The sequence below is a fragment of the Candoia aspera genome, chromosome 5 (genome assembly GCF_035149785.1).
Source record: "Candoia aspera isolate rCanAsp1 chromosome 5, rCanAsp1.hap2, whole genome shotgun sequence".
NCBI lineage: Eukaryota > Metazoa > Chordata > Lepidosauria > Squamata > Boidae > Candoia > Candoia aspera.
The window spans coordinates 98,716,042-98,741,813 of NC_086157.1; the positions used below are offsets into that span (position 1 = coordinate 98,716,042).

General features: G+C 39.6%; 1 protein-coding gene across 3 annotated transcripts in view; it reads left to right on the forward strand.

The window, feature by feature from the left end:
- ALKBH8 (alkB homolog 8, tRNA methyltransferase) overlaps positions 1 to 25,772 on the forward strand; it is a 49,849-nt gene that overhangs the window by 14,828 nt on the left and 9,249 nt on the right. For all 3 annotated transcript variants that reach the window (XM_063305823.1, XM_063305824.1, XM_063305825.1), the window contains 3 exons: positions 10,522 to 10,628; positions 11,597 to 11,748; positions 15,220 to 15,476. In XM_063305823.1, coding sequence (XP_063161893.1) covers positions 10,522 to 10,628; positions 11,597 to 11,748; positions 15,220 to 15,476 — 516 coding nt within the window. The remainder of the gene's footprint in view (positions 1 to 10,521; positions 10,629 to 11,596; positions 11,749 to 15,219; positions 15,477 to 25,772) is intronic.

A 25,772-nucleotide genomic window follows, 5' to 3' on the forward strand; every position in this document is an offset into this window, starting at 1 on the left:
TGCTGATGGGAGTTTTTCAGCATCAACTGATGAAAGACCTCCGGGTTCTCCAGACTTGGTCTAATACTTTACCAATGAACATTTAACTGGCCTTCTTCTTGTCTTCCTTTTTTTTCATTCGACATTTTAAACCTGTTTTATCATTATCTCTTCCCACACTACTTCTGTCTTTGCTTTATTCTTAAAATAAAAGACTAAAGGTTCTGATATCTGATACCATATTTCTAAGGGATAACATTTTCATTTCTTTGCCCTTCCCTTTAGTCCCAAAAGTTCTAAACCAGTGCCTCTTCCATTTTGTAAACTCTTTTTGCAAATTAATAGGATTTTTTTTAGAATTCAAAAATAATCTGAATTTTCCCATGTTTTTTAATCAGGCTTTTAAAAAAAAATCCCTTTTCCTGTCTATTTTTGGAGGATCAATACTTGGAGCATGAAATGAGACTGCTGATGCTTGCCAGAAATTAACAGCTGCCAAGTTGAACTGTAGTGCTTTGGCAAAGAATTGTTGCATTTCAGTAATACCTCTGCTCATGGGTTCAATAAAGAGGGAGTAATTTCATTTAGCCTGTGATGTCATTCCCCCTTTTGTCGTAGGAGTCTATTTTAAGGCTGTGGCAAATCTCAGTTGCCTGCCGATGAAGCTGTGGTATGAAAATTCCAGTAGGAGGCGCAGTTGGTCTTTCAAATGGTGAAACGTCAGAAACCAACTGTTCATTGCAGCTCACTGGTAGTGTCTCTCCAGGATGCAAAATAGACCTCGTTAATATCTCAGCCCCAAAACAGTGGCTATGAAGTTCTATGTTCCTATTACTGCATGATAGAGGATCCCATAATTTTTTAAAAAATTGTACACCAATTATTTGTGTAACTAGCCCATCACCAGATTTGTTTATATACCTGAACGTTCTACTTTGTTGGAAGCATTTCTCCAGCTCAAGCTGCCATTGTATTTTCTTGTTTTTTAACATGCCGTCGCTTTTACTTGTATTTCTTGAGAAAGGAAAGGAGCTTGTGTATAAATAGTGGAACACAGTGTACAGTTCCAGTACTCACTTTAACTTACAAAGAGTATAGTCGTCTGAGGTCTGCAGAGACCACTTTGTACCTTCATGATTGTTAAAATCAGGGGTGGGGACCATTTGATTGTACTGTTCATGTACCAAGGTTGAACAGCTGTGATGCACGAGTGCTTTCTCTGATCTTTTCATACTTGTGAAATTTATTTCATACAGGTCTGTTAAGATATTATTTTTTGCTCAAGGAGTTGTAATATGCTGATTTCTGTTTTATATTTTCAAATATAGATCCTGCCCTTATGCCATCTATACACCATTGAGAGTAGATCACAATAATTTTAAATCATATGAACAATATAAACCATATAATTAATTTTAAGCATACAGAAGTATGGAACATAAAGAAAAACAACCTTTAATCAAAACAAAGGCCTAGAAGAATAGAAAAGTCTTCACCATTCAGCATAAGCCTTTCAGAGACGGAACTACTAGTAGCAATGTGGAAAGTATTGCATTGGAGAACACTGCAGCCATGTTGTAGTATTGGTCATCCATCATAGTGCTAGTAAGCCAGACTTCCTTAGCTCCTATTCTCTATCTGTGTTGGGAACACAGCTTCTGTTGACCGTGTTTAACAGACTTGAACTTGATGAAGGTTCCTCCAAACTTGACATGTTCACAGTTTTCTTATTTTGACTGAAAACTACTTCACATAAGTAGTAAGTTTGCATTCAAATTTGCAGAAAGATGTATTTAAAAGTTGCATCAGATTCTGTTCTCTTAGAAATTCATTTGAACTTACCATTTCACCAGCGATGCCTCGACTTTTTGCGTGCAGTTGTACTCTCAGAATGCTTGTTTATAGACTGACGCAGTCTCATGCAGTGTGATGTGGTTGCAAAAAAGGGAAATGTAATTTTGTTGTTGTTTGTTCGTTCAGTCGCTTCCGACTCTTCATGATTTCATGGACCAGCCCACACCAGAGCTTCCTGTCAGTTGTCACCACCCCCAGCTCCCCCAGGGACAAGTCCGTCACCTCTAGAATATCATCTATCCGTCTTGCCCTTGGTTGGCCCCTCTTCTTTTTGCCCTCCACTCTCCCTAGCATCAGCATCTTCTCCAGGGTGTCCTGTCTTCTCATTATGTGGCCAAAGTATTTCAGTTTTGCCTTTAATATCATTCCCTCAAGTGAGCAGTCTGGCTTTATTTCCTGGAGGATGGACTGGTTTGATCTTCTTGCAGTCCAAGGCACTCTCAGAACTTTCCTCCAACACCACAGTTCCAAAGCGTCTATCTTCCTTCCCTCAGCCTTCCTTATGGTCCAGTTCTTGCAGCCATATGTTACTACTGGGAATACCATTGCTTTAATTATGCAGACCTTTGTTGTCAGTGTAATGTAATTTTAGATTGCGTCAATTAAATGCACACCGCCACAGGAAGTAATAATTTCGCTTTGAATATTGTATCCTGTTCTGGAAATTATGTTTTAAGAAAAATTCAGAGAAAGTAGAACAGATTCAGAGAAAGGCAGTAAAGTTTATCAGGGGAGCAGAAATTTTGTTCCATGAGGAACAATTAAAGAAATTGGAAATATTTAGCCTTGAGAGCAGAAGTCTGAAAGGGAGTATGATAGCACTATTCAGATATCTGAAAAGATATCACACAGAAGGAGGCCAGGTCATTCCAGAGGGCAAGATATGGAATATTGGAGTACAAGAAGACAGATTTTGATTGAATGTTAGTATGTCAGGTGTTGTATTCAGTTCTGTGCACCATACTTTAAAAAAATTAACAAAAACTGGGACATGTTGTTCCAAAGGTTGGAATGATAAGGGATGTGGAAATGAAATCTTATGAATAGGGTCTAAGTGGAACTTTATATCAATCGAACTTTATATCATCTGCGCAGCATCTTCCAACAAAATGGATACCCGCTCAACTTTATCAAAAAGTGCCTCACCACCCAACCCACTACAACCCAACCAATGGGTTGAAGCTATGAAAAGGATAACATTGCCATACATCAGAAACATCTCAGAAACCACCAACAGACTGGTACAACCACATGGCATCACCGTAGCACATAAACCAACTAAAACTCTTCAAAACATATTAAGCAACCCAAAAGACCCAATAGCCCAAGATGTTAGATGAGTTATTTACAATATACAATGCAAAGACTGTAACAGCCACTATGTAGGACAGACAGGCAGAAGACTGGCAGAGCGCATCCACGAATACCAACTAGCAGTCAGAAGACACGATGAGAACTCCTTAATCTCACAACACATGGACAGACTCAACCATAGGTTTTATTGTAAACTGCCCAGAGTCCCTTTTGGGAGATGGGCAGTGATAAATTTGATTAATAAATAGATAAAATAAAAATAGTTTCAACTGGGAAACTGTGAGCATCCTAGACCAAGCGAAATCCAAAAACCCCAGAGAATTCCTGGAAGCCTGGCACTCGAACCAAGCAGCCATCAACAGACACATAGAGGTAAACAACATTTACATACCATTCAAAAGAGACAATAGAAAAGCCAAAAGACCAGAACACTCCCTTGCCAGCAATCGACACCCAGATATGCAAAAATCAACACTAGGATTAACACCAGATGAACCATCAAACAGCACAATACACCCTAATCAAGGAACAATTAACTCAGGCAATCAACCAAGCAGCAAACAACAGCCCAATCAAAGAACTCCCAAGGAGAGAACAACACCCCCACCAACACAAGCAGGGCAAGCCACGGTATATAAACTGAGAGCAAGGCCCACTCCTTCTTTGCACTGAAGATGTTGCCTAGTCTGGCAATGAAACGTCTGCAAGAAAACAAGGCTCAGAGAGCACCGAGGACTCCACGGAACTTTATATGTTTAGCCTTGAGAAAAGGCAGCTGAGGAGCAATATGGTAGCCCTGAAGGGGTGCCAACAGGAGGTCAAGACCTGTTATTTATTACCCTGGAGAGCAGGATATAGAATAAAGATCTTAAGTTGCTGGAAACTTCCTAAGTAAGAGCTCTTGGATGATGGAACTACTTGTTCCTGCCAGTGTAGTTAGTTAATATTTCAAGAGCTGCGGTTGGATTATTTCTCTTTTGTAGCTGTTTCTGTTATGTGTACTACCAAAAGTTGCTATGGGGATTAAGTAGTTATTAGATAAATCAAATTAATTATCAAAGCAATTGGTGAACTCCCATTCAAGTAGAAGCTGGTTGATGTTGGGTATGCTTTAATTTGGTTCCTTGCACTGAGTATGTGGCTGGGTAGTCTATACAATCCCTCCTAACTTTCTGATTCTATGATTCATCTAATATTTAACCAAAATTTGTTTCCCTGAAGTTTCTACATTGATTCTAATCCTGCTCTTGGGGTGAGAGTAAAGAAGTCTGTTTCATTTTTGTGTGAAGCTCTTTCAAAATTTAAAAATTATTTTATAATTTTAATTTGATTTTTTTAAACCCAGCTATAGTAAAATAATTAAATAAATTTATTTCCAGCAGTTTAGCAATATCAGTCTCATAAATCAAAAACAGTGAGTGTTGTGACATAAATAGTAAGATTTATTTATTTAGTTTTCTAGAGGTTTAGCAATATCAGTCTCATAAATCAAAAACAGTGAGTGTTGTGACATAAAGAGTAACAGATTTATTGTTGCTTTTGGGACCGTGTTCCAGTCAGATGCGTGGAGCATCATAGGCCTTGCTGACTGGAAGTTCTGGGAGTTGTTATCCCTGTACAGGTTTTTTGAAACCTTTAAAATATCAGGTCAAGTGAGAGGTTTCCTATCTCTCTGCTTAATTTACAACTCAATGTGTGTTCCAGTATTGTTAAAGCCTTAAAAAGACATCAACCAAAAAAAGAGTCTAAACTGCATTAAATACTTCTCGCTTGTAGAAATAAAGTAAGACAACTATGGGAGTCTTTTATCTGGAGCTGAGCATGGGCAGTTTGTGAAATCTAATAAACCAGACAATGCTGGAAGCCAAAGTGAATCATTGGTCTTGTAGTCGTAAAAGGTGCAGAAGGCCTGCATTACTTTTCCTAAAGGGATTAAGTTCTTGATATACCAGTCAGCCTGAAAGATCAAGAGGCAATGAACACCATTAAGTTCTCTGCCCCAGGAGCTGAAAGTTCTTGGCAATAAGCTGTAATCACAAATAGTTTGCATTGCAGGGAAGCTAAACTCTCATTCCGAATAAGTAGGGAAGAAAAGAAGAAATAGCTCTTAGCCTGGCATAATGGAAACTTTGCCAAGGGATAAAATAGTATTGAAATCATGTAGAGGATTGTCCCTTACATCCTATTGAGAGGTATAAATTTACCCATCCAGTTGGAAACTTTTACCTCATCAGAAGGAAAGTAATAATGCCTAGAAAATACATAAATATGGAACACTTCCTAGGACGACTGTGTTTCTGTGAAACCCATTTGGTTAGATTTTCCTACCTTGGGTCATTTCTACTGTGTTTTGGAAGTTGTAATAATAATGTGATTTATTGCATTTATATCCTTTTCTTTTGGAGCACAAGGGACTGTTCAAGGAGGTAATACAAGCATACTGTACTAAATTCCCTCCATAGGTTGGATCGAAATAATGTGATCGGCCCAGAATAACTGTGAGGTAGATGGTCCAGTGGAATCCTGAAACTGAGTCTCCCCAATTCACATCCAATGACATAACCACTCCACTCCACTCTGCTGGCTCTCAGAAGCACTGTGTTTTACTGGATACTGAACTCCCAGCCCCAAGAACATTTTTTGGCCTACTGAGTCTTGTACTTTAAGGCTAGACCCCCATGCCTTTACCAGAGTTAGCACAACAGAAAGTTAACTGAAAATGATAAGCTGAATTATGTTTTTCTCTTAATCAAGATGAATATTTAGTGCAAGATCCAGGAGCAGGAACATGTCTTTGTAGAAACTACCTATGTCGGACCATGGTTGAAACATTTGGTTGCTATAGGAGTCCAACATCTTAGGGCCAAATTATGTATTACAAAGAATTTGGGATTTTTCTTGGAAAATGATTCCATCCTCTATTTAAAGCTCATTGTGATAAGCATGATCTCTCTGGACTGCCACTGGTACCTGAAACAAAATATAAATTGGAATGACATCATGAAGACATGATAAAACAAAATTGGACAACCTTTGGACAGTCAGCTGGTTTTGAGAGAAATCTAAAGGCAATAGTAAGTGATGATACAAAATGGAAAGATTTGGGTATTTTCTGGCTTTTGTGTGTGTTTTAAACTGTGTAAAAGCTATTTTAAGACTTATGTATATTTCCTGCTTCAAAATGGCTGGAAAATATGCTGCTATACTTCAGAGGAAATGTCTACAGGTAGTCCTTATTTAGCAACCACAATTGGAACCAGTGAAGCAGTTGCTAAGTGAAACCGTGACTATGTTTATGAACTAACTTTAGCTTTCCTTTGCTTTACAGACCTGCGAAGGTAATAAATGCGAGGGTTGGTTGCAAAGTTACTTTTTCATCACCATCATAAGTGCAAATGGTTGCTGTACGAGGCAGTCACTAAACAAGGACTACCAGTACTTTTGCATTAAACCTGTCATTGTGTGTGTTTAAAACAATTGTCTTTCTCTTCAGGTTAAAGTTGGGCAAACAAATGCTATAAAAACGCTAACAAACTGATTAAAAAATTGAAAGAACATTGGGAGCTAACTAAAACTATTTGTTAAGTTACATTTAGCCCGTCATATCACTTAGTATTATTTATTTGTTAGACTTATTCCCAGCCTTTCTTCCGGCATTTAAAGTGGTTTACATAATTCTCCTGCCCTGTGAGAGAGGTTTTGCTGAGAGAGAATAACTGGCCCATAGTCATCTAGTGAGCTTTCTTGACTAGGGTGGACTTGAACTTGGGCCTCCCCAATCCTAATTCAACACCTTAATTACAACAACACATTGGTTTTCTTTATGGTTATTCCTAATCTGAATTATCTTTTCTTGCAGTGATTGTGCAGGGAGGAAGAAGTGTGCATGCATGCATGTATGTGTGTTATGGGTGGGGATGAGAATCAGTCTGTATGTCAACACTTGAAAAATTCAATCCAGCATTCCTGTATTGTGGTCTTCCCTTGCCTTTCTACAAACTCTTGTTGCAGGAATTTGGAAGCATTTGAGCATAATACAGATCAGCCTTTCTCAACCTTCTGACCCTGGAGGAACCCTTGAAATATTTTTCAGGCCTTGGGGAACCCCTGCACATTCAGGCTCAAATATAGGCCAGAATTTACAAAATTATTCTATTTGTTTCATGTGTAGCCTTGTATATGTGCATTAACAGTGTTCTTAAACTAAAAATAAAGAATGAAACTTACCTCTTTGACGTGAAGTTGTCTGAATTTGAAATAATTTTTTTAATAAATCATGATCTCCCAGGGAACCCCCAGTGACCTCTAGGGTTCCACAGAATCCTGGTTGAGAAACGCTGATCTAGATGATGGGATGTTGCAGTGCCTTCCAGAATGTGATCCATTTAAAGGAGTTCGTTTGCAAGGTTTTTACATTCTTTTTTTGAGGGCATTGTATCGCTTATTCTCTGTGCTAACATTACAGTGACGGTGAACATCATTAAACAATGACTCACTTTATATAGCCTCTTAAACTATTATTTCTCTGCTCTCTCTTCTGTGGCTCACCAAATGTAATTTCATCTCTGAGCAAGCAGCCTTGCAGAACTTTCATACCTTTAAGAAAGGCCTCTTCCTCCCTCTGTTCTTATTTTTGAAGTGCCCCCTCCCCAACATATGCCAACATTTTGCTTGCATTATTTGGTCTGTGTCTCATGCAGCAGGAACAGCATTCAAAATGCAAGTGGTGGCTTAGCTGTCTGAGCATCTCTGAAAGACCCATCACAGAGTCCCTCATCACAAACATTGGCTCCAGCATCATGTTTTCCCCGCAGAGTGATATTATTAGCTTCATGTGTGTCTCTCCCTCTCCTTTAGTTGCAAGAAAAAGATGGCAAAGGATTGTGTGAGATCAACACATCCAGCATTTCACTCTTCCCCTGCTTTTTTTTTTTTAAAAAAAATATTATATTGACTGCAGTCCCTGATGATGCATTATGGGCAAGGTGGAAATTTGATCTTTATTGGCTCTGCCACCTCTGGGAATAAAGAAAATGGATAAGAACAAAAATAGTAATTGGAAATAGCTCCAGTGGAGGGAACCTGTCATGAGATGGATTGATTCAGCAGTGGCAGAAGTAGCGCTATTGATTGGGAGCCTTTAGTGAATTAAAAAGAGGCCAGGCATCTAATATGCCTCTTTCTTTCCTTTTTATCTGTGGACGTGTGACAGAATGAAACAAAGAAGGGGCAACTTGCAGTGCTCTAGTTGGACAAAAAAAGATTACAAAGAGGCACAACAAGGTCATCTCTGTCTCCTTTAGCAACTGATTTTCAATAGCGAATGGGATCGGGAATTTTCCATATTGAGGCAAGATGGTGGTGGTGATGATGATGAATTAGTGGCAGACATTCTTTGAAGGTGAATGTAGAAGTTGCAAGTGCTGATTTTCAGCTAGATATTTTAAAAAAATGTTTAAAAGGTGGTGGTGGTGGGGTTAAAAAAAGAAACGGTTTCAGGTCAAGAGTGTGCAACATGAGGTCTCAGGACCACTTATACCCTCTGAAAGCTTTGAACTATAGACCTGTAAAGTTGGAAAGGACCACAAGGGCAATCTAGTTCAAACCTCTGAATGTGCAGGAAAGCCAGTTAAACCATCCATGAGAGATGGCTATCTATCCTCCTCCAAAGATGGAGAACTTACAACCTTCACAAGTAGACAGTTCCATTGTTATACAGATCTTACATCATAAAGCTTTTCTTATATTTAAATGAAATTTAGGCAGTTGCAACTTAAGCTTAAAACCTAGCCGCTCTGAGTCACTTGCTGAGAAGGGCGGCTATAGAAATCGAATAAATAAAAAAATAAAATAAACCTGTTACTTTTTGGTCCTAGTTTCTGTGGCCATGGAAAATAGTTCTTACCCATCTTCCTGTAGCCTCCCTTTATGTACCTGAACATGGCTATCATGTCTCCCCTCAAATTTTCTTTTCTCCAGACTGAACATACCAAGTTCCTTCACCCATCATAGGGCATGCCCTCAGGTTCTTGTATCACTGCCATTGCCATCTTGTGAATCTTCTAACCTGTCAATATACTTGTGGAGATGTGGCACCCACAATCATACTCAGTATTCCAGGCATGATTTCATCAGTCTCCTATCCAGGTATTAACCAGGTCTAACCATGCTTAGCCTTTTCAGAATCAGCCACGGTTAGCTAAATTATGCCACTTGCCATGAGTCTTTTTTTTTTTTTTTTGCTAACCTGGCAGTAAATATATGTCATCATCTTTAGACCTGGAAATGGTTTTAAAGCAACTGCCCCAGTGCTGAAGCACCAAAGCATGTGTAAAGCTTCAGACTAGGAAATCTGCTTAGCATACAGTAAGGATTCCTTTGCAGTGAAATGCTGGGAGGATCGCTGCTCATGTGGATACCAATGTGTCTGTCAGGGTATGTAAATCTGATGGGGTACAGAAAGGGCACAGTGTGTTTGTGGGGGAAACAATGCTCTTAGGGCATCTACTATTGATAGACTGCAGTCATCAGACCTACAATTTCCTCTCATGCTGGGATGTACAGTACTTGGCCCTCAAGTAATGTTTGGAAGCTGTCAGTGTAGGCTGTTTTGGGTGCCATGTTCCTACTCGGTTCCAGACCATCTATCAATCAAATAATCTGGCAGACTGGCAGGAGATTGACATTCACTAGAAGGAAAAGGGAGATGACCAATAAGGAGAATTAGCCATTAACATCCTCCCAGTCTAGGGAGCAGCACTGCAGATGGAAAGAAAACCTAGCTATTTTGCTCCTGTTTCATGGGAGAAAGGACTACCCCTGAGGCTTGTCTATTCCTCCAAGGGAAGGGGAGGGAAACTGCTATCTCTTCACTGTCTTTTGATGCAGCGGTATAATGCAGCAACCTAGATTTGAAAGAGAAAAGGTGATCATGTCGCAGTAATCTGCAACCCTTTAAAGACATGTTTGATTTAAAAATATGCTCATCCATGTGCACTCTGGGTCACCTTTCCCCAAATCAGGTTGCTGCACAGCTGTGCTTTCCGCTACACAGATGAAGTTGGTGTTTATTTGGGGACATAATTGCATCTCTGTGTCTATATGCATGCCCGCATATGTACGTAAATGCACTCATAAATGCTTCCTGTAGCTAGGATTGGAAGACACTTTCTCTGATCCATTGTAACTAGGAGTCCTTGAAAAACCTTGTCTTCTGTGCATTTGTCAAATCCCATTATAAAATCATCTGAAGACTAGGAGAGTGGTGTGTCTCTCACCACATGATCTGAATGGTAAATCTTGCACCTTGCAAGTACACTTCTTGACAACTTTTAATGACAAGAAATAACTGCGGATTCCATCCTTTTTCTGCAGATTGTTATGGATTTTAAACATCCTGATGGACATTCAGCTGCAGTTATGCTGCCACAGCGTAGTTTGCTAGTGATGTCTGGAGAATCCAGGTACCTCTGGACCCATGGGTAAGAGCTGATATTTACCTTGCAGTCACATTGTAAACTGGCGGCGTATTATGGTGAGCTTTTCTTTATTTTTTGTTAGCAGTCAGTAATATAAATAGCCTGTTTTTTATCCTGTTAGTAATATGTACAGGAGACAAGTTATCACCTCAAGGTACCTATAATCTGAATTTTGATTGACTGGGAAAGCAATTATGAAGGAAGAGGGCTTATGCACATTAAGCTCAGCTTTCTGTTTCATTGACAACTAAATAATTAAATCAAAGTTTTCATAGAGGACTTGTTTGTTGAGGAATAAACAAACAGTGATACCACGTGGATGAAGTTGCAGGTATTTATGATTTATGACATAAATCATAAATACCTGCCCTTCCTCCAAGGAGCTTCCCCGAATGTACAGTATGTTTCATCTTCACATCAACTCTGTGAGGTCATGACTGGCCTTTAATCATCTGCAGAGCTTTATGGCAGGTGAATGATTTGAATTTGAATCTCCTTCAGCCTAGTTGAACATGTTAATCAGTATACCACCTGGATCTCAGAGGGCAGCAGAAAGAATTGCTAGAGGGAGCAAGATATGTTAATAGTTCCTGGAAACCTTAGGAAACTGATAGAATTAAAGCAGCCTCCCTTGGTTTAGTACCTTCCAGTCTGAAGGGCCATGCTGGCTGGGAATTTTGGAGTTGTAGTTCCAACACATTTAAAGACACCAGGTTAAGAATAATGGGCTAGAGGAATAAAGCAGACAATGCTCAATTCATATATGATACTGAACTAGGAGTTACTGAAGTAGTTACTGCAAATGAGAAAAGTAATCATGGATTATTTGGTCAGTGCCTTGGGTTTGGGGTTTGTTTGTTTTTGTCATAGACTTTTCAAAATCTAGATTAAAACATGTGTGTGTCAAAATCTGATATTTAAGCAATGTAAAAAAATGGGAGGGAAACCCTGACCTCTGTTTTATTTTAAAGCATTACACCAAGGAAATTTGATGTTGTTCAAGCATCAGAAGGAGAGAAAATTGGAAGCATCACTGCTGACATCAGAAATTTAACCTTAAACAAAAGGGGGAAAAGAGTATCTTTCACTTTCCGGAAAGTAAAGAGAAACCCTTGTTGTTGCTGTGAGTGCCATGCTATATCTTAAGCATCTTTTGGTGGAAATCTTTTTAAAAACAGTGTGATTTTCAGTAATCATTTTACTTTTCAAAAATGGTAATTAAATATTCCCATTGGAGAATTTGACTAAAAAAAGCCCCAGTTCAACCCATAGAATTGATACTGAATCAAGACTTGTCTGGTTTTGTTTGCGTGTGAGTTACATCTTAGCTTATCTCTACTACAGTGGAGATAGATATGCTATTTATGTATGTATGTATGTATGTAAACAATTTATATAGCCACCCATCTCACAATAGTGAGGCTAGGCATTGTGCAAAGGGTTAAAATAAAACAACAACAAAATTATTAAAATCACTATCCAAAATAATAACTGAAGAGAGCAATAACAATATAACATAGACCCGGGGCCTAAGAGCCATTCCCTTTTCAATCAGTGAGGACAAAACAAGACAGATCCACCAACAGGGCTGGTTTAAGCTCCCAGCAGCTGAAATCCCTGAGGGAACATCCAGATCTTCAATGTCTTACGAAAGGCCAAGAGGATTGGGACCATACAGACCCCTGGGGGTGGTGGGGGTTATGTTCCACAGGGTAGGCACTGCGATAGAGGAGGGTTTTTTCCCTGATGCTGATATCAGTAATGGCTAGTCATAACTAATTCAATACCTTGATATTAGATCTAAAATACATATATCCTGTATATAACACCTAGCCTGATTTTAGGAAAGGTTATTCATTTATCTCTTGCTTGGTGAAGAGTTCTGGAGAACTAGAAAGCTACTTCTCTATTTCATTAGTTCTTAGCTCGGGGGTCCCCACCCTTTTTGCCCTGGTGGATCCATTTGGAGCCATGAGAATATTTATTATTAGATTTATATCTTGGTTTTTTTTTTGTAGAACTCAAGGTGGTGTGCCTAATGCTCCTGCCTCCTATTTTCCTCACAAAAGCAACCTTGTGAGATGGGTTGGTCTGCGAGAGAGCGCCTAGCCCAGAATCACACAGCCAGCTTCCATGCCTAAAGGAGGACTAGAACATGGTCCCCTGGTTCAGCACCTTAACCTCTCTAATATATTGTGAATGTGCTAGAGAAAGGGTCTGGGGTGAGCAGCTGCCTTGAGGAAGTACTCCGTTACCAAACACCACTTCACTTACCTGCTGCCCCCAGAAGGTTTCTACTACCCCTGCCACTTTTTCTGTGCAGGTGGCACGTTTCCAACAAAGAGCTGGAAGACCAACGACCCATCATTTCTATCTTCCAAGAAATAAAGATGAGGCTGTAGGCTGGTGCTTTGCTTTCCAGCATACTAACTTCCTATTATAGAAGTTAAATGGATGCTATATGAATGTAAAAAAAAAAACCCACAGTCTGTTTAGCACGGTCACTTGTAACAAGTGTCTCAAGATAATAGCTTTGTTTTCCTTTTTCAAATCATGTACATGAGATTCACAGCCAGATTTCTTATGTTTGTTTTTGTGATGGTACATTAGGCTACTGATGAAGAATTTTGTATGGAAATGTATGGCTTATGCTGAAATATTCTGTGTAGACTCTGGCCCATTAAGACTGTTGTCACTGTGGTGTCTTTATACACAATCATTAGCCTAGACAAGAAAGGGGAAAGTATTTTTTTCCCCACATAATTCTGTTGTTTTTGTATGGCTTTGTATATGCTGACTAGGAATTCTGGGTGTTGCAGTCCTAACATGGCTCGTGGAGTACCAGGTTGCAAAATGCTAAGAAAAATATTGTTTGACTTCACTGTGCCTTTCTCTCTTTCTTCTTCTGTTTTAAGCAATCCAAGACTCTTGGTATGAAAATCCTGGACAAATGCAGAAATAAATTATCCTATTATCCCATTAACCTTCTTTTCTAATTAACCTTTTTTAAACATGGGTGCATAGGTAACTAAAATATGATTAATATTGACATTTATAAGTGCCAGGATTCAGAGAAAATGAACAGGCGGGCAGAGGGGATTGTCTGAGCTCTTAGAAAGGGGGTTTCTATTCAAATGGAACCCTTTTATGACTCCAGAAAGCCATTCCAGAAGGCTCTAAGACCCTGGAAGATTACAGGGACCTGGAAGTAGAAGGGAGTTAGAAAGCTGCAACATACAAATGTCCAGTAGATGGCAGCATCTCACTGACTTTGGCCATTCTCAAACAGGCTAAGCATGGTTGGATCTGTCTAGTCCTTGGACAGGGAACCAGCAGAAGATACTAGAGTTGTAGGCTAGGCTCGGAAGTTGAAAAATATCCTTGAAGAAAGCAATGACAACCTTCATCCATATTGTCGCCAGGAAGAATATGTGAATGTCACCAGCCTGACTCTTTTATTTGCTACTATATTAATAGAGAAATGCTTGGGGTAGATTGGATCTTGCCCATGCCATTGACTATGTATCATTCCTGGAGTGGGATTTCCATAGCTGTACTGTTTTACAGTAAATCGCTGATATTCTTATAGCAGGGCTAGTCATATTTCCAGTTTTGGGAGTATGTTGCAGGCACTTGCCATAAATGGTGTGATTAATTGCATTACCAATTTACCAGAATAACAATCTAGTGAGGTTAATTCCCTAATTTCCTTTTAGTCTCCTAGATTTGTGTGTCCTGCAATATTTTCATTTTCTAAGAATGCCTAAGAGGTCTATTTGAGGTTCAGATGCAGATAAAAATATTTTAGCCCATTGGCTAATATTATATATTTCTTTTAACTTATAAAAAAGTGGAGTCCTTGGTGCTCTCTGACCCTTGTTGTTTTTGCTTCGATTTATAAAAAAGTATTAGGTGGGGCAGAAGTTTGTTAGCTGCCAAGAGAGATATCTACAGGCAGATTGCCTACTCCAATCCTGTTTCATAATTTCCCAGTCTAAAGTGATGAATACCTTTTGAACTTGTCAAATTTTCCAATTTAAGAAGATCACTTCATAAGCATCAGACTGAGGTGCTGGCACACTTATTATTGAACTACAAGTGGTCCTGGCTTAACCATTCATTCACCAACTGTTCAAATTTACAACGGCATTGAATGAGTGGTAGTTACAACTGGTCCTCATACTTACATCGGTTGCAATGTCCCACAGTCATGTGATCACCATTTACGACCTTCTTTGCTGGCTTCCTACAAGCAAAGTCAATGGGGAAGCTGGCAGGAGATCACAAATGGTGACCACGTGACATCCTCATTTAACGATGGTTCATGCTTAACAATGGCAACCAGAAATGCCAAAATTTCTGTCGCAAAGTGTCAGGCTTTATGACCACATTGCTTAGCAATGGAAATTCCGATCCCAATTGCCGTCGTTAACTGAGGACTACCTGTAATGAAATGTGCAATTAAAAATTGACATTGAAATTGGCAGTTCAATTTGCAACTTTCTATATTCTCTCCATTAAGGAAATACAATAAAAAATGACTGTTCTGGGTCGAAATTTATATCTTTACCTTTCTTCTCCCATTCCCCCCCAGCTTATCCTTCTGTATGTGACAGTCAGCATAAAGAGATGGCACTCTCATTTCACAACAGTGACAAAGACGCCTCCGTGTTAGAGCAGAAGTATGTCCATGAAGTGTATGAAGACATTGCTACACATTTCAGCAACACCAGGCATAGTCCATGGCCACAAGTAGTTGAATTCCTTAAAGGCTTGCCACATGGGGCTGTCGTGGCTGATGTTGGCTGTGGCAATGGAAAGTACTTAGGCACCTGCAAGGACTTGTATATGGTAAGATAATACATTGTTTGCATTTCTGTAAGTGTTATTTATGTGCTACATTTATATACCATTTTTAATTTAGAACAGATGGCTCTTGAAGCCCCTTCGGCCATCCCACCAAATTAAAGCAGTTTGCTTTTTTGCTTTGGAGGTAAGAAGCACATGAAAATTATAGTGAAATCCAAAAATAGGCAAAGCACATCTAAACTGAATAAATCCTCAGAGAACCTTTACAATAAATACTGAACCCCCCCCCTTCCCCCCACAACTAATTCTGGCAAAGTAAGTAATAAGAAAAATCCCAAAAACCTCTATTAGGGCAGGCTAAAGAGTTGGCCTTGAAGAAGGAATTCAACAGCTATTAGGTAGACACCAGCTTAGCCCTGAAAGAAAGGGACTGTAAAAGAAACTCAGGGTCGACCAGCCTTGATTCTCTTTGGTATAAGAGCGGGGAAAGAGAATCTTCGTCAGGTTTTCAAGATTATGTTATTATACCCTTTAATAATAAAGTGGAGTTCCAGTAGTTCTTATAGTGTCTGTTTCTTGACCTGGCTGATACAGGCCTGAAGTATGCTCTTAAATCTAGCCATCCATTGTCCTGGGTAGCATTTTAGGCCTATTCTTAATCTCACATTGTGCAGCTCTTAGCAAGGAATCTCTTGACTATGTTTACCAATCCCATTTGTTTTCTTTCACATTTTCGCCCTGAATGTTTCTAAAATTGCTAGCTTCCATTTTAATAGAATAAACCAGGCCACTACAAACAGAATAGGTAATAGAATAAATCAAACCACAGTCTGGTTGACTGTGTCCAGGTTCATATTAGTTGTAATGTCTAATAATGATACCTGCCTGCTGAAAGCTTTATGTAATCATATCCAGAAAAGCCAAGAAAATATGAGATCACAGATAGCAAAGCAATAGCTTTTCAAGCTATATCTGAAGGTTAAAATCCCAGGAGAATCTGCTTATCTACAGACTATCTATCTATCTATCTTTACAATTGCTGTTCAAAGTGCCAGGCTTGGTGGGAGAAATGGATAGTAATCTGTAAAGCAAACGTATTTTCCTCCCTGGATTCTCTAAGATTATCCTGCCCATCAGGTCATAGTTTAAGGGGTTTAGTTGTTCATTGCCACATGGTCCAAACCAAACATTGATTGTGGGGCCAGATGTTAAAGTCATTAACATCTAGGTATAAGAGGTCCATGTGATGGGTGGAATCAGGAAATTACATGGATTGTTCTCAGAGGTATATACAATTAATTAATGTGAATTAATTAAAATGGGATAGCGTTTTAGGAGCTAGGTGAAATTACTTTCAGTTAAGAGCTGCTGGCACTGTGTAACGGTCTCACTGAACTGCAGGTTGCATCTGTCTCAGTCATTTTCCATAAAGGCTCTGCCAATTTCAGATGATTATTGGATCTTTTCAGGTAGGAAGAGTTATAAAGGACTTCCTGTTTCAGCTGAACTTTTTGTGATCATCAGGTTCAACTGACTTTAAACAAATAAAACTCATGATACCTTGAAATTTAATTTTAAAATGCACAATAATTATTTTGCTTTTGCTGCTGCAGACTTAACATGGTTACCAAACTGGAAAGTATTGTTTGGGTTTTTTTATTTGTTAGATTTATATCTACCAAGATTTCTTGGCTCAGTCTCTGCATTAGCAGTAGCATGGAATGTTGTCCATGGTATGGAGTGACAGGAGGTGTAAAAATAAGTTCTGAGAGAAATGAAATGTAGGAGGTGCAGGGAATGATAATTATCTGCTTAGGTTGTCAGTCCATAAAGCAGTTGTGAGTATAGCACAGACTTTTTTGCTTGGTGAGCTGATTAATGCAGTGTGATAACTCTCCTTTGGCTCCATTTAATCCACGGGGAACAGAATGGAAGGATTTGTTGACTTCTAATACAGCTGTTTCAAGAGGAAACCTGCCTTTGTAGCTATTTTTCTCACGAATGGCCATCTTGTGGTGCTTTGGAGTCCTTGGAGGAAAAAAATCCATTGTATGAGAATCTATCATGTTCTCTCTCTGTTCACATCTATTTTATTTTCTTAGAAGAAGGTAGCTTTAGCAAGTAGGATTACTTTTGTCTAATGAGTAAGAAACCTAGGTTGCTTGTTTTGTTTGAAGATAAAAACCATAGGGAATTTTAAGCTCTAATCCAGTGGATGCTTACCTGGCAGTAGATTCTGTCAAACACAGTGCAACTTATTTGTGACTGAACATACACTGAATTTTATTGTCAGTCTAGCATTGTTCTCTTATTAGATATTGAGACTGTAATAAACAAACTGGCTGGATTCTTAAAAAACCTGTTTCTGCTGCCCTTGTTCTGCTAAAAGCTTCACATTATAGTCCATGGGTGATTGCAAGCTTTAGTCTTGAATATTACACTCATGGCTGAATCAGAAGTCATGGGCTGAAATATGGGTGCATCCCCATGCACATGTAACCCTATATATATATATATATATATATATATATATAGTGTGTGTGTGTAGATAGATAGTCATACATGAACATGCGTATGTACCAATACAGAAACCTCATCCTTTCCCTACTCTTCAAATGTTTTCCTACTTTCACCAGCAACAGGAAATAAGTGTTCTGGGTCCCAAATGATCAGCTAGCTGGTGTGAACGACATTGCTAGGAATCTTTACTTCTGCAGCTGATAACGTTGATCAGATGAGCATCTACTTGAGTGTAGATGGTCCCCCTTCAAGTCCAAGTGCCACACTATTTTATTCTGCCCCAAAGTCTCAGGTTAACTTCCCATATTTAGTTGTTCCACGGTCATACCTTTTCAGATGGAATGGCTCCACTCTAATCATAGGTATCCATGGTGGTGGGCAGGGGGAGTAAATGACATTATCATGCAAGTGACACAAGTTACACACTTGTCCCTGATGTCATGATGCAATTGCACAGTTGCATTGTTTGTGCAACAGTGTCATGATGCTCATGATACTTTAATGTCATTGTGGTTTGTTATGGATGCCTTTGGCCCAATGAATTCTGCTAGTGTGTCTGAGGTATTGTGGTATTTCTTTGTAGTGAATCTTACATTCTGCCATAAGAGTTTCCAACAAACCCAAGAACATTTGTAGACAGTGGGCATCACTGCATGATATTGCAGCAGCCAATAATAATAATGATAATGATAATAATACCATCACTGATGGCTGAAATCTTGTAAGATCTGATGCAACAACAATGCAGATCTTGTAAAATCCCACTAGATGTGGGCCATTAAAAAGGATATAATAATTTTTTTTAATGAGTACATCAGTTGGCAGTTATCATCTAAAGGTGTTGTCAGAGACATGATTCCCACAGGCGCTGCATTGTCAACCCCTCACTGTCATGTTCAGCTGGCTGATAATGAATGTGGGGGTGTGCATTAAAGTTAGTAAACTATCATCTGAGGCCTAGGTTGAAACCCAGGTTTACACCATCCCAGAGAAAAAGCAAATGGTCTATCAACTTATTTTTGGAGGAAACAAGGGAATATTGTGCTTTTCAACTTTCTTCCTTTTTGTGGGAGTCTGTCATTAAGATGCTCTGATTTTTCTATCCAGCAATTCTTGTTCAAGAATTGGAGTCTGCAATGTAACTAATAATTATTTCCAAGCTATATCATTCAGGCATAAATATGCCTGTTTTATAAATCAATAGATTCCTCATGATTTAAAATAAATTGCTGAAAGCAGATGCATTGTAATGGCAGAGGTTTTAATAGCAACTTACATTTTATAAATGAATAAAAATGAGATAAATGTGTCTGCCAATGATGATGATGATAATAATAAACCTTTCAGCCTGAAAGACTCCCACATCTTTACAATGTCAATATAGAGAAAATGCAAGAGGGGAAAAGAAGGCCATGCATAAATTTTGCTGATGCAAAATGTGGCAGCCATTAATTGTACACTGCTTAGAACCCTCCTAGACTGAAGCAGTATATAAATCGTGTGTACTTTTTTTTAAATAAAAAATGTTACAGTCCCTGCACTGGTTGCAGGCCTAATTCAAAGTGTTCATCATTACAGTACCTATAAAATCCTGTCTGGTACAATGCTGGTTACATAAGGCAAGGTTTTTCAAAATATGTTCCACGGAACCCAAGGGTTCTGTGGCCTTGAGGGATTCTGTCAGAGGCTAAGGGCAGAAAAGGAAAGTTCACTTGAATGCAACCTATTTTCTATCTCTAGAGCTGTGTCTCTTGATCAAGAGTTCCATTTTTTTTTTTACTAACAAGTTCCATGGTCTGAAACAGTTTGAAAACCCCTAACATAAGGAAACCATCATGTACAGAATGATTCTGCCAGGCCTGTGAAGTCCGCTAAAGAAAGCTTGTTTAAGATCCTTCCCCTACAAGTGGTGAAAGGGGTGTGGGCCAAGCTTGGGGTCCTCTTGGTGGCTGTTATAACACTGTTAAAACATGCTCCCCCCAGAAATGAGCTTAATCTGTGGGTGTCGGCAGGAATGTGCATACCAAAATCTGCTAGATGGTGTCTGCAAAGTCTCAATCAACACTCTTGTCCTGCCTCTTGAAGACATGGTTTTCAAAGCAGGCTTTGAATACCTAAATTATTGGTGCCTGGGCGGCCATTTTATTTAATTCTGTGTTAGTTGAATTTTAGGGGTGGCTGAGTTGTTTATGTTAGAATGATTCCACGTTTTATGACACCCATAACCTAGAGTTGCCTGAGTGGACAATAAGTCAATGTAGTGAATCGAACAGTCCCTAGTTATTCATGCTGCCTGTTGTTTTTATTTAGTTCTTAGCAAGTGCTTAACATTTTCTGAGCTATGGTGGAAGAAACTTCATTTGCAGTATTGTATATTTATTTTCTTATGCATTTTATATGATTGCATCAAGTAATTGAAAATGTGCACTATTAATGAACTAAAAAAGCTCAAGAAACTAACATAAGAACAAGCACACACTAGTATAATCTGATTACTGCTATGCTACATTTCTACTGGCAGGGACTTTTTTCTCTATGTGAATTGCCCTCTTGCATTCTGAAGTAGTATTGTGGAATCAACAGTTTCTGTGGAATCAACACAGGACTCAAAGGAAAAATAATCAAGGCTGACTGCAGTGTTTATTGATACAGTGCGCACTGGAGGGATCCTTACCAAAATGGTGGGTGCCTCCCCTGAAAACAAAAGAAATGCACTGATATTTATACATTACAGAAAAGGAAAGGATGTAAGCATTCATATTCAGATGATGATGCAGGCATAAATACATATTCATAAGCAATAGATCTCAAGTTACTTTCTGTCCTACTTATCTACTCTGAAGAAAGCCATTGTCTTAGTGGGAAGAAGGGAGGGACCAAAATTCTTGAACACAGGGATTTGTGGGTTGCAATAGGAATGTCCCCCAGTAGCGATGTATGGCTGTGAGAGTTGGACCATAAGGAAGCCTGAGAGCCGAAGAATTGACGCTTTCTAATTGTGCTGGAGAAGAATCTTAAGAGTCCCTTGGACTGCAAGGAGGTCAAATCAGTCAATCCTACAGGAAATCAACCTGACTGTTTATTGGAAGGACAGATACTGAAGCTGAAGCTCAAATATTTTGGCCACCTAATGCAAAGAGAGGACTCACTGGAAAAGACGCTGATGCTGGAAAAGACTGAAGGCAACAGGAGAAGGGGATGGCAGAGGATGAGATGTTAGATAGCATCACCGATGCAATGAACATGAATCTGAGTAAACTCTGGGAGACAGTGGAGGACAGGAAGGCCTGGCATGCTATGGTCCATGGGGTCATGAAGGGTCAGACACGACTTAATGACTGAACAACAACAATAGGAATGTCCTGATAAAAGTTAGCAAAAGCTGCAGAAACTGGTGTGAGATAGCTTCCAAGGTTGTTGCCATATACCTTTAAGTTTCAGTTTAAACCAACGGGACCACTCATCTGAAAACTTACTTTTTTCACAGAATAACTCATTCTTATACCTTGTGTAGATTCATTCTTGTAGATTGGTTACTTCTCACTTTAGAAGGACTGCTTCCCTGCGTTCTTTTCTGCCTTTTCTTGTTATCCTGGGATAACTATTGCACTAAGGTAAGGGGACTGTATTCCACAATAGGAGCTATTCTACCATTCTTATAATTTACTAGGGGAGGGATTCATGCAGAGTCGTTTGGCACTCTGCAAAGCAGAGAGTGAACTGAAGTGAACAGTTCAGATCTTATTCTACTTGATTTATACATCACGCTAAGACAAGATGTGATTTATTTAGTCTTGGCTTTGTGTATTGTGTGAACTCATGCATTGTGGCCTTGAATTTATGGTTTATGGCCTAGCATGTAGCATGAGCCCAGCCAGTTGTGGTTTATTTGACAAACCATAGCTTAGTGCAATATGTGAATTAGTTCTGTGTCAGCAACATATTTCTGAGGTCCTTCAACAAGGTTGTCTCAGTTCCCTCTCCCTGAGCAAAGTCACCATCATCACCTTCTTCTGTTGCTCATGTGTGTTCAGTCATCCTTCCCTTTGAGCTGATTTTGCACTACTTTGCAGAGGGAGAGGACAAGGCAATTATAGGTCCTTCTACTTGTTCCCTTGCAGAATGCAGGTGAAAGGTGAACAGCAGACAGCAGAAGGAGGGAAGGAGGGAGGTGCCCAACTGTATCATCTTCTGTAATGGACCTCTAAGCACCTTGAAACACCTCACTTTTCAGATTTGATGAAAGGAATCTGCTTTTTTTTTTCTCCCATCAGTAGATCATGGAAAATGGCCCTGTTGTTTTGAAATGCCTTGGGAGTGTTCAAGGGAGCCATTTGTAGTAGGAGCCAGTGTTGGATTTCATTTCTGCTCCACAGAATGCCAAGGGCTGGCTCATGGGAAGCTTGGATACTCAGATTTTATTAGCAGCTGAGAAGCTAAAGTATCTTGGAGATTAAAGACTAAAAAAACAAACAATGAAAGCTTAGAAGTATATGCAAGTTGCTGGAAACACGTCTGCCAGTGAGAGAGAGACTTCTCATTTTCAACATAGCATCTTTCCTACAAAAAGGTGATACGACTTTCTCTGTGGGGAAAACAGCGATTATGTGAAACAAATGTTAAAAGGCCTGATTCAGAACAATTGGACCAAGGGAATTTCTCTCTTTCTGTCTCTCTACATGCTCTCATCTTTCTTGCTGTGTTTGTATGCATTTGCCAGAATTTAATTTGCTTTCTCAGGACTCTCATGCTATTAGTTATAGCTGAGATATTTCTCTGGGGAGCCACATAATTTCATTTGGTGGCTGGGTTTCAAAATTAGATGTAGTTCTCTCTCCATCAGCTTTTTGATAAGTTACATCAATCAGATTTCAATGGACTTAAATGATTTAATTCCACCTGGTGGAGTTAGTTATTATGAGGTAAAGCTAAATGCCCACAGCATCTCTTGTTCCTTTTTGTTCCCTGAACTTGGATAAATAATTAAACTCTTTTGGGTTGCGTGCTCCCTAACAATTATTCTCTTCTGCATTTTCTATCTTAATTGCTATTTTGATAATAGAAATAAATGAGGCTGCTGCTGAAATATGGCCACAGTCTGGGATGAAACCATAGCGTTTTGACTTTTCTTTCTGATTTAAAGAAATGCAGTCATTTGATGTGGGGACTAAAAATGGGACAGAAGCTGAGGTTTTTTTTTAAATTTTCTAGCCTGTTTTATTGAATAGAGTCTAATGAAAAAGGTTTTTTTGTTAATATTTGTGAAGGATAATTTTTGTGAAGTAAAATTCATCAGCTTCAGCAAAGGATCGTTACCTTGTCGTGGTGCTGGAGCTTGAGCACCTCAATGATGCCATGAGCTAAACCGTGAAGGGCCACCCAAGACGGGAAGGTCATGACAGACAGGTCAGACTAAATGCGATCCCTGGGGGAGGTAATGGCAACCCACCCCAGTATTCTTGCCGTGAAAACTAAATGGATCAGTACAACCAGAGATACGTCGGTACACCATTGGAAGATGAGACCCCCAGGTCGGAAGATGGTCAAAATGCTACTGGGGAGGAACAGAGGATGAGTTCAACTAGCCCCAGATGTGATGACGCAGCTAGCTCAAAGCCGAAAGGACGGCTAGCGGCCGACGGTGCTGGTGGTGAACGGCGAATCCGATGTTCTAAGGATCAACACACCATTGGAACCTGGAATGTAAGATCTATGAGCCAGGGCAAATTGGATGTGGTTATTGGTGAGATGTCAAGATTAAAGATAGACATTCTGGGCATCAGTGAACTGAAATGGACTGGAATGGGCCACTTCACATCAAATGACCACCAGATCTACTACTGTGGACAAGAGGACCACAGAAGAAATGGAGTAGCCTTCATAATTAATAGTCAAGTGGCTAAAGCAGTGCTTGGATACAACCCAAAAAACGACAGAATGATCTCAATTCGAATTCAGGGCAAGCCATCTAACATCACAGTGATCCAAATATACGCTCCAACCACAGATGCTGAAGAAGCTGAAGTAGAGCAGTTCTATGAGGATCTGCAGCACCTACTGGACAACACGCCTAAAAGAGATGTTATTTTCATCACGGGAGACTGGAATGCTAAGGTGGGCAGTCAAATGACACCTAGAATTACAGGTAAGCATGGCCTGGGTGAACAAAATGAAGCAGGACATAGGCTGATAGAATTTTGCCAAGACAACTCAATGTGCATAACAAACACTCTCTTCCACCAACCTAAGAGACGGCTTTATACATGGACTTCTCCAGATGGACAACACCGAAACCAGATTGACTACATCCTTTGCAGCCAAAGGTGGCGGACATCTATACAGTCGGTAAAAACAAGACCTGGAGCTGACTGTAGTTCAGATCACGAACTTCTTCTTGCACAATTTAGGATCAGACTCAAGAGATTAGGGAAGACCCACAGATCAGCTAGATATGAGCTCACTAATATTCCTAAGGAATATGCAGTGGAGGTGAAGAATAGATTTAAGGGACTGGACTTAGTAGATAGGGTCCCAGAAGAACTATGGACAGAAGTCTGCAACATTGTTCAAGAGGCGGCAACAAAATACATCCCAAAGAAAGAGAAAACCAAGAAGGCAAAATGGCTGTCTGCTGAGACACTAGAAGTAGCCCAAGAAAGAAGGAAAGCAAAAGGCAACAGTGATAGGGGGAGATATGCCCAATTAAATGCAAAATTCCAGAGGTTAGCCAGAAGAGATAAGGAATTATTTTTAAACAAGCAATGCGTGGAAGTGGAAGAAGACAATAGAATAGGAAGGACAAGAGACCTCTTCCAGAAAATTAGAAACATTGGAGGTAAATTCCAGGCAAAAATGGGTATGATCAAAAACAAAGATGGCAAGGACCTAACAGAAGAAGAAGAGATCAAGAAAAGGTGGCAAGAATATACGGAAGACCTGTATAGGAAGGATAACAATATCGGGGATAGCTTTGACGGTGTGGTCAGTGAGCTAGAGCCAGACATCCTGAAGAGTGAGGTTGAATGGGCCTTAAGAAGCATTGCTAATAACAAGGCAGCAGGAGATGACAGCATCCCAGCTGAACTGTTCAAAATCTTGCAAGATGATGCTGTCAAGTAATGCATGCTATATGCCAGCAAATTTGGAAAACACAAGAATGGCCATCAGATTGGAAAAAATCAACTTATATCCCCATACCAAAAAAGGGGAACACTAAAGAATGTTCAAACTATCGAACAGTGGCACTCATTTCACATGCCAGTAAGGTAATGCTCAAGATCCTGCAAGGTAGACTTCAGCAACTCATGGAGCGAGAATTGCCAGATGTACAAGCTGGGTTTAGAAAAGGCAGAGGAACTTGGGACCCAATTGCCAATATCCGCTGGATAATGGAAAAAGCCAGGGAGTTTCAGAAAAACATCTATTTCTGTTTTATTGACTATTCTAAAGTCTTTGACTGTGTGGACCATAACAAATTGTGGCAAGTTCTTAGTGGTATGGGGATACCAAGTCATCTTTTCTGCCTCCTGAAGAATCTGTATAATGACCAAGTAGCAACAGTAAGAACAGACCACGGAACAACGGACTGGTTTAAGATTGGGAAAGGAGTACGGCAGGGCTGTATACTCTCACCCTACCTGTTCAACTTGTACGCAGAACACATCATGTGACATGCTGGGCTTGAGGAATCCAAGGCTGGAGTTAAAATTGCTGGAAGAAACAATAACAATCTCAGATATGCAGATGATACCACTTTGATGGCTGAAAGCGAAGAGGAACTGAGGAGCCTTATGATGAAGGTGAAAGAAGAAAGTGCAA